This window comes from Sander vitreus, chromosome 17 (assembly GCF_031162955.1).
Source record: "Sander vitreus isolate 19-12246 chromosome 17, sanVit1, whole genome shotgun sequence".
Lineage (NCBI taxonomy): Eukaryota > Metazoa > Chordata > Actinopteri > Perciformes > Percidae > Sander > Sander vitreus.
Genome location: NC_135871.1, coordinates 30,567,043 through 30,577,042, shown reverse-complemented (window position 1 = coordinate 30,577,042; position 10,000 = coordinate 30,567,043). Strand labels below are relative to the sequence as shown.

The following is a 10,000-nucleotide window of genomic DNA, read 5'->3' as shown; positions in this document are numbered from 1 at the left end:
AAAAGCCACACCCACATTTCCGGTTTTCATTTTTTTGGGCGACAATACAGATTAGCGCCTCCTGCTGTTATGGAGACGTATCACGTCTCGTGCACGCGCAGAACGTACGCTCAAGTCGGCGTCGCTTCGGTGCGTTCTGAGGCACTTTTTGTGTCCTCGGGGAGCCGACTGATCAGTCCGACTGGCTTTTCTGCCGACGTCGGCCATCGGGTTGGTGTGTCAGGGCCTTTACAGTGCAGTCACGTTAGGACAGAAGGAATGATTACTGCCACCAAATACTCTCCTAATGTACAACTACTAATATGTGGATTAGTCTTTTTGAACTGTGCCTGTACTTCGGAAACAAAGAAGGACTTGAAGGACTCAGCTTGAGCCAACTCCTTCACGTTCAGTATTCGGCAGCTGCACTCTGAAACTTAGTGGAAGAGAAACTCTGCTGTCAAACTGAGAGGCTTTACAGGAAGTATAACGTTTGATCCATGGACAGAAAATGCTTCTGTGCATTACAAACTAGACCAGGGGTCTTCAACGTTTTTTAAGCCAGAGAACTGAGAGAAATAGAGCAGGGACCCCCTACTACATATATTGTATACAATAACGTGTAGGGCAGCCTAAAGCCTTTACACAGAGCTTTTTAGTGCATAGAATACTAAGCCAATAAAATAATGATTGTTGGCATGATTTTATAAATGATCCTTAATGTGGCACAGGGAATCCTTAGGATGGACTGTATGTGTTGATGGTTATCTTGGGGCGCTTTCACACCTGCCTCGTTTAGTTTGGCTGAATGGCACTAGACTTGGTTTGCCCCGCTGGGGGAAACCCTGGTACTTGTTAGCGTTCATGCCAATGCACAGTTCCTGTAACGATCTGACAACTCCAGCAAGTGGATGAAAAGACAAGAAGAGAAGGACAGCAAGTCATCTGAAATATGTGCACTGTGACTTTAAATGTCTTGTATTCTCTGTCCAACAGTTCAAACACAAAGATATCCTGTTAACAAGTACGTCAGAAAGAAAGATAAGAAACCCAGGAAATCCTCGTCAGTGTGTTGATTAATCAACTAATTGTGCCTCCTCACCTGCTGTTTCTTGAGCAGGATGTTGACGGAGGTGAGGTCTTTGCCGTAGTCGTCCGACTGCAGCTGTCCGTCCAGGCCGGCCAGCCACTTGTCCAGGTCGGCGCAGCTCTGCGTGAACAGCTCGGCCTTGTTGGCGTCGAACAGACACTTGGCCTTGGTCTGGGTGGTGGACTCCAGGTCCTGCCACATGGTCGTCAGGGACGCCAGCTTCTCTTTGACCATGGCCTCTGTCTCCGGCTTCTCTGCCATCAGCGCCTGCCCATCCTGAAACACAGAACTGATATTTTAACGCTCAGCTCTCACTGGCCAAGGATAGCAACTAATGCTGATCTAATGCTGCGTTCCAGGCAACCCATAACCCATATTTTCACAACCTTCTACCGGTGAAAGAGCCCTGGAACGGCAGTCAAACCCGTAACTTACTACCCGTGAACTGGTACCAGATCATTGTACTCCCAGTTACAGTTTTTGACGTCACACACACACACACACACACACACAGAAACATCAATGGCGACCCCTGTTGATTAGGGTTGGGTACCGTTTGGATTTTTACGATTCCAATGCCAAACCGGTACTCCTAAACCAATTCTTGAAAAATGACATCAAAGAAAATTATTTAACTGTAACAATATATTAACGTTTTAAAGTACTTAAATATATAATAAGTAAACCTAAGTCCCCTAATAATAATAATAATTTATACTTTATTAATCCCACAAGGGGAAATTACACCTAACACATAACTACAATAATTTAACAAGTCAACAAGTAACAACTAAATAAATGTTGAGTTGGTATGCCAACCAGCTTCAAACTTTAGCAGTTCTTTTGCAGAAAAATGACCATATTAGCTTCTCTGGCAAGATAAGACACCTCTCCTGACTTATGGCGTGTCCTGCACAGGAGAAACCTCTCAGATGGAGTCCAAGAGGCCTGGACACACAGGGAGGAGTTTGAAAGGGCAGACAATTTGGGGAGGCTGTCCCGCCTCCCCCAACACCAGGCTACAGGGTCTTGTCCTGAACGATAGACTAGCAAAGCAAGTGTAATATGTTTACTAGCGATCACGTGCAGTGAATGGTTGATATGCCTTTACGTCCGTTTTGGTGAGCCCAGAGGGGAAATATGGCATTTTAAAAGTAGCCTACATTTACGGTAGCTAGCTAACGGTCGACTACAGAGAAAGTGTGATATGTTTACGTCCGTTTCAGAGCGTGTACAAAAAGCCGTCTATCAGCTGTGATTGTAGAGTCCATGTCCATGTTTATTAAATGAAGCCCAAAATATGTTGCCGACTAGAAATCGCTAGTATCTGCTAGCGCTAGCTAATGTCAACGTTAGGTAGGCGCAAGCTAACACTAGCTAACGCTAGCTAGAAGGGTTTGTCTTGACTTTGCCTCGAACTCTACGTCATGACTTGAAGTCGTAACTTACGGGCCTACTTACTTTTGTGTCTTTCAGCAGCATTCACACATTATACTTTTAAAATATGAAGCTTTTTTCAATTATTATTTTACATTAAAGTCAATGGAGCAATCTTCAAATCCTCTTCAGGCTTCTTCCTCTTTGAAATGCTTCTCCACCCACATACTTTCACCTACAGACGCCATTCAAACTGTAAAACGTTCACAGACCCTTTAGCTATAAAAGTTGTTTTCAGCTTCATGATATCTTTTACAGTTTATGAGGTATCACTGTTTAAGTTTAGTTTTTCATTGAGGCTTTTTCTGCTTATAATGGAGTGTGTATTGCTTGAGTGGGTGATGAAAACCTCTTTAACTTGATACAAACCACAATTTTTACTTGTAATACACAATGTATACATCAAAACTTAAATATTCGTGTCTATTTTCCGCCCATGTGAAGAAGGGTTAGACACACAGTTGGGCCCCACCTTGTCGATCTTGTCTAGCCACTCCTTGTTGGACTGCAGCTCGGCCATGAAGGCCTGGTGTTTGAGCCACTTGCTGTGCAGGTTCCTGGCCTCATCGTACGACATGTCCTGGGCCGTCAGCATCTTCTCGTTGATCCACAGGGACAGCTGCACACACACACACATTACTATCAATAGGCAGTGTTCACACTTGCCGTCTTTTTTGACAATAAAATGTTGACTAGGGCACTTTTGTAGGTAAAAAAAAAAAAAAAGAAGTGTGTGTGTGCGCGTGTGTGTGTGTGTGTCTCCGTCTGTGCTTGTGTGTGTGTGTGTGTGTGTGTGTGTGTGTGTGTGTGTGTGTGTGTTTTACCTCCTGGCAGTCCTGCAGGAACTTCTGCAGGTCTCTGTTGTCCTTCAGCCTGGTCAGTAGCTCGCTGGCAGCCGCTCTGTTCTTCTTGTGTCTGTACAATATATAATACATTATATATATTAAAGATTAAATATTACATAAATAAATAAATAAATATATAAAAGAAGCTACAGCAGCAATACCACACCGTCCTACCAGGCACATTTTAAACCTGCGGTATCAATATGGCATGGGTATTTCAGACAAACTAACAGTATCTCCGTCACCTTTGGTCAATGGAGTCCACCTTCTCCTGGATGCGCTCGGCGTTGATGTTGCCGTCGGTTACCAGGCGGCGGCCGGTGTCGAGCACGCCGCTGATCTTCTCCTCGTTGGCGTCCAGCGTGGTCATGAAGTCCTCCTGCTTCTTGATGGCGGCCTCGGCCCCCTCCAGAGTGGTGGGCATCTCGGTGTGAGCCAGGACGTACTCCTGAAACACACAAACACACAAACACACACACACACACACACACACACACACACAGACACACACACACACACACACTTGTTAAACGTGAATAATTTCCAGTTTCTTCACATACAAAAAGTAACTTCAACTGTCAAAACATGTCCTGTAGTGACGGTCTTCCACCACTTGGTGGCAGCCTGTGACCTTCTCATTATGAAGTCCAGCAAGTGGATGAAAAGACAAGAAGAGAAGGACAGCAAGTCATCTGAAATATGTGCACTGTGACTTTAAATGTCTTGTATTCTCTGTCCAACAGTTCAAACACAAAGATATCCTGTTAACAAGTACGTCAGAAAGAAAGATAAGAAACCCAGGAAATCCTCGTCAGTGTGTTGATTAATCAACTAATTGTTCCAGCTCCAATTCTGTCAATTTTTTTTAACCGCTCACCCTACACAGGGTCAGGTGGGGTCGCAGCCTATCCCAGCATGCACTGGGTGAGGGGTGGTGTACACCGTGGACAGTCTGTCACAGGAACAGTGCGTGTGAGATCTAACACAGATGATACTGGACTGGACGGACGCCCAGTCAGAGATTTATCCCAGAGAGTGTGTGAGAAAACAGTTCACTAGCGTCCACTAAAAGTTCTGTTGTTGCTGCTGACAGACTCAGATTATTATTCTAAGTGTCTGACAACATTATGAAAGGATCCCTACAGAGATAGACCTTTTAGTTAAAGAGGAAGATCCTTTTAGTTTAACATGAAACAGCCCTGAAATCACCATCACCAAACCCACCAGACTCCATGTAAATAATCAGGACTTTTAGCGTGTATAGAGCCAGCATATTTCCACATGTAAATGGGTGAATTAAGGTTTTTTTTCAACCAAACCAGAGTGGTGATTGTTGGAACAGTGGAAAGATGAACGAAGATGGCTTTTAATAGTTTTATTTTGTTTCTGTCGACTTTGAATGTATTGTGTTTTACGATTATAAAAGTACTGTTTATTTACATGGAGTCTGGTGAGTTGGGTGATGGTGATAATATCCCCTCTTTGGGGATAAAGGTGGGGTTAAAAATGTATGAAAATATTTGCCACAGTTAGGGGGGCCAGAGGAGGGGGGTCAAGGCTTAATATTTCGGGGACATTGGCCACCCTTGGACCCCCCCAATAACCGCCAATGGTTACAGCTCTAGACATGGCAGGTTTACCTGGTTGTTGAGGAAGGCCTCGGCCTGCTTGGTGTCCCTGAGGAACAGCTGGTAGGCGTGCGACTGGGACAGCAGGTTCTGCCGGTTCTCCCACATCTTGTGCAGCTCGTTCCAGCCGGTGTCGAGCGCCTGCAGCCGCTGGCGCAAGAACATGTACTGCGCGTCCGTCTGGCCCTGCGTCACCATCTCGCCCATGTCCCGCATCTTCTGGTAGTCCTCTTCGTAGTTGTGGATTTCGTTCTTGATGTTCTCGTGCTGGGTCAGCAGCTTCTCGGCCTCGGCCAGCGTGTTGGGCATGTCCTCCGAAGCGATGGCCGTCTGCGTGCGCGACAGCCACGACTGAAAGTCATCCAGCTCACGCAGAAACTGCTGCAGCTTGCTGGCCTCGCCCAGAGACTCCTCCCGGTTCTTCATGGTGTCCTGGAAACAGAAAAACACAGGCGGTCGGATGTAGGAAAGGGTTTTTTAACCCTCCTGTTGTCATCGGGTCGAATTTGACCCATTTTTAGAATTGGACTCTAGCTCCTGATCGTATCGTCTCCTACCTTCATCTCGTCCCAGACGCTGGTGATCTCGGCCAGACGTCCCTTGATGGCGTCGGACTGTTCCGGGTGTTCGGAGGCCAAACGCTCCGCCTCTTTGCCCAGGTCACCCAGCTTGTCTTCGATGGCGGCGAGGTCGCGCTCCATCCCCGTCAGCTTCCTCTGCAGCGCCATGACGCCGGCCAGGTCGTTCCCCAGCTCCTGCGTCGACTCGATCACCTGACGGATGACAGCAGACATGGGGACTCGAGTTTGAGACTCGGACTCGAGTCACACTTAATGCCTACCATTCACTAGAAGACTTTGAAAAGACTAAAGTCTGACACCATCTCACATCTAAAGACAAAGACTTGCTCAGAGACTTGACTTGAACTAAAAAGACTAAAGACTAAAAGACTGAAAGACTTGAGATGCAGACTCTAGCTCAGAGACTTAAGACCTGACTCGGACTCTAGCTCAGAGACTTAAGACCTGACTCGGACTCTAGCTCAGAGACTTGAGACTTGGACTCTGGTTCAGAGACCTGAGACTTAACTTGGACTCTAGCTCAGAGACTTGAGACTTGGACTCTGGTTCAGAGACCTGAGACTTAACTTGGACTCTAGCTCAGAGACTTGACTCGGACTCTAGCTCAGAGACTTGACTTGGACTCTGGTTCAGAGACCTGAGACTTGACTTGGACTCTAGCTCAGAGACTTGAAACTTGGACTCTGGTTCAGAGACCTGAGACTTGACGTTGACTCTAGCTCAGAGACTTGAGACTTGGACTCTAGTTCAGAGACTTGAGACCTGACTCGGACTCCAGCTCAGAGACTTGACTTGGACTCTAGCTCAGAGACTTGAGACTTGGACTCTGGTTCAGAGACCTGAGACTTAACTTGGACTCTAGCTCAGAGACTTGAGACTTGGACTCTAGTTCAGAGACTTAAGACTTGAGACGTGGACTCCGGAGGCCAGGAAGGAAGGAAGGGAGGGGGGTGAGTTAGACAAGTGTTTAATTACGGTAAAAAAGTCACTTGAGTCCAGCTACCCCATTTTGGTTTATAAAAAGTGAGATTGTCATGCCTTTATTTATGATAAAGCAGGTCGAGGTTCTGTAAAAATACTGTGAAAGTAACAAAACTCTTTGGGGAAAAGAAAATATTTGAGGTGTAACCTCTAACCTCTGCTGTGGTGGAATAAAAAACAAAGTGCTGTGGGTACCTTGGTCTTCTCTTTGATCCAGGACTTGGTCTCGTTGCACTCCAGGTGGTAGTTCTGGACGCCCAGAGCCGAGCTCAGACTGTCTTTCTTCTGGTCCACCAGGTCTCGGAACTGACTCCACCTGGACGGACGGAGACGGACGGAAACGGACGCCATCAGCAACAGTATGAGCAGGGGCGGAGCTAGACTCTCAGTACAGTGGGGGCGGAGCTAGACTCTCAGTACAGTGGGGGCGGAGCTAGACTCTCAGTACAGTGGGGGCGGAGCTTCATCATGGGGCCCATTGCTACCAAGTCATGTTAAAATTGTAACCGTTAAAAACAAACAGTAAAATATCTAATGAATGCACGTTATAATGTGTCACTTGTTGAGCCAAGTAAGCCTATATGTCAAATAAAACACAAGGAAAGGCCACATTTTTTGACACGTTTGTATTGACGAACTAAGAAAACAGTTTGCCAGTCAAGTCAAACTGTTTCAGCACCACGGACAGCGACAGCTGATGGACAGTGATGGTGCTGAACAGGCCAAGGGAGCTCAATCAGTGATCACTATATAACTGACATGGCACTATTATATATATGTTTGATAAGAAGAGCTGGATCATCATAACGTGAGATCATATGCAGTCATTAGCTTCTGTCAGCTAATAATCTATGTGTCACTTGGCGAGGGCCCCGTTCTCGTCAAGTGACGCAAGATCAGCGGCGTTTGAGGGGCCTCTTATTGGCACGGGGCCCTGGGGCGGCTGCACCCACGCACCCACGCACCCACGCATCCACACTATCTCCGCTACTGGATATGAACCAAGTACCTGCCAGCTGTGCTACCTGGTCAGTCACTGTTTATATCTCCTGTTTAATTATCTGTTCAGTTATTACTGTCCAATCTTAATAACCCACATAATAAAGTTAAGATAACCGGTATAACACAGTTGATTTATCGGTTTATCTTCTCTTCACATACATTTCAATTAAATGACCTGATAATCCTCATTTTGTTGTTGTTTAATCTTGGTTTAGTTGCATGTTCACCTTACTGTAAATTTCCCTTAAATCCCAATTTTGTTGCCCGGTCTTAAAAACCCTTTTTGATCTTGTGTTAGACAGCTGCTTAACCCCAATTAATTACCCGATTATGTTATAATTCTCTGTTTAATCCCAGTTACATGTGTAGTGCTAAATAACCTGTTGATTGATTAGTGTGCAGTGGAGGGTGAACATTTTTCGGGACTAACGTGATAGAGACGGAATAGACTAGAGCCTGACCAATAAAGGATTATTAAGGCCGATACCGATACAAATATTTGATGATTTAAAAATCCGATATTGCGATATATCGGCTGCTATATATTTAAAATGTTCACAACAGAACAGAGGAACGTCAAAATATAATAAAGTTCTGATAAATAAAATGTATAAAAATACAAACTTAAGATATGAAACTTACAGTTCTTTGAACCAAAACACAATAACAACAACAAAATCCACGAGTGTTGCCATCAGTGACGTTGCAGAGCGCCCTCTGGTGGACAGACTATGAAACGCCAACACTCAGAACATGGTTGAAGGGGGTTTCATCCGTTTTTATTTTATTTTTTTAATATTCAATTATCAGAATCATTTGTTGATAAATGAATATTTATGAATTAATTATTATTATCCGTTTTTTAATCGGCCATTATAAATACCAATAGTTTGGAAAATGCCTAATATCGGCCGATAATATCGGCCCGCCGATATATCGGTCGGGATCTAGAATAGAGCATAGAAATCAACGGGACGGAGAAATGTGTGTTTTGAGTGTGAGAAGATCTCCGTTAGGAATTACGTAAAAAAAATGGCCTAGACCTGCAGGTAATACATGTTACCTAGGCCTGTAGTAATACATGTTACCTAGACCTGCAGGTAATACGTGTTACCTAGGCCTGTAGTAATACATGTTACCTAGACCTGTAGTAATACATGTTACCTAGGCCTGTAGTAATACATGTTACCTAGGCCTGTAGTAATACATGTTACCTAGACCTGTAGTAATACGTGTTACCCTAGACCTGCAGGTAATACGTGTTACCTAGGCCTGCAGGTAATACGTGTTACCTAGACCTGCAGGTAATACGTGTTACCTAGACCTGCAGGTAATACGTGTTACCTAGACCTGCAGGTAATACATGTTACCTAGACCTGCAGGTAATACATGTTACCTAGACCTGCAGGTAATACATGTTACCTAGACCTGCAGGTAATACATGTTACCTAGACCTGCAGGTAATACATGTTACCTAGGCCTGCAGGTAATACATGTTACCTAGGCCTGCAGGTAATACATGTTACCTAGACCTGCAGGTAATACATGTTACCTAGGCCTGCAGTAATACATGTTACCTAGACCTGCAGGTAATACATGTTACCTAGGCCTGTAGTAATACATGTTACCTAGACCTGCAGGTAATACATGTTACCTAGACCTGCAGGTAATACATGTTACCTAGACCTGCAGGTAATACATGTTACCTAGACCTGCAGGTAATGCATGTATAGTGACGCGATATCAACTGGCTAGTGATCCTCCAGACAGCGATGGTTGCGAGCCTGCTCGTGGTGTAAAGCGTGTGTCCAAGACAGAGTCTGATAACTTTAGACAACATAGGGAACGAAACGGGAGCGGGACGGGATTCGGGAGTCTTTCTCTCGGGATTTTGCAGGACAGGATTTTTTCTGCAGTCACGTGATCGGGATATGACGGGAGTATTTTCGTGGGCTTGGGATGGGATGGGAGCGACAATTGATTCCCGTGTCCCCCTCTACTGTGCAGCCCAATAATTCCACTTTATTTTCCAGTATAATCTCTTAAAGTTACACTCCTTAATGACCTGATAATCCCAGTTCATGTTCTGGTTTAATCCCAGTTAGATTACCTGGTGTTGAGTTTGTCCTGCTGGGCTTTGATCTCCTTTTCGCTGGGATGTCCGCTGTGGATCAGTTGCCTGGCGACCTGGTTCACCACGGCAACCCGGGACGCCTGGTTGTTCATCTCCGGCTCCAAACTCTCAAAGCTGCACGCATGCACGCATGCACACACACACACACACACAGAGAGACACACACACAGACAAAGAGACACACAGACAAAGAGACACACAGACAAAGAGAAAGCCAGTTACACAAAATGACAAAAAAACTGACACTTTCTGCTTTTGAAAGTCTACCGTAAACAAAAAATAAGTTGCTCTCATCATTTCGGACATATTTCCGTTTTGCGTCG

The 10,000-nt window shown here is 45.1% G+C and overlaps 1 protein-coding gene across 2 annotated transcripts in view; it reads right to left on the bottom strand.

Annotated features, from left to right (window-relative positions):
* Positions 1–10,000, bottom strand: part of LOC144532190 (spectrin beta chain, non-erythrocytic 1-like) — a 174,054-nt gene that overhangs the window by 43,035 nt on the left and 121,019 nt on the right. For both annotated transcript variants that reach the window (XM_078272808.1, XM_078272807.1), the window contains 8 exons: positions 9,654–9,791; positions 6,737–6,857; positions 5,537–5,752; positions 4,992–5,411; positions 3,597–3,799; positions 3,331–3,421; positions 2,979–3,125; positions 1,082–1,345 (listed from right to left, as the gene is read on the bottom strand). In XM_078272808.1, the coding sequence (XP_078128934.1) occupies positions 1,082–1,345; positions 2,979–3,125; positions 3,331–3,421; positions 3,597–3,799; positions 4,992–5,411; positions 5,537–5,752; positions 6,737–6,857; positions 9,654–9,791 (1,600 nt within the window). The remainder of the gene's footprint in view (positions 1–1,081; positions 1,346–2,978; positions 3,126–3,330; positions 3,422–3,596; positions 3,800–4,991; positions 5,412–5,536; positions 5,753–6,736; positions 6,858–9,653; positions 9,792–10,000) is intronic.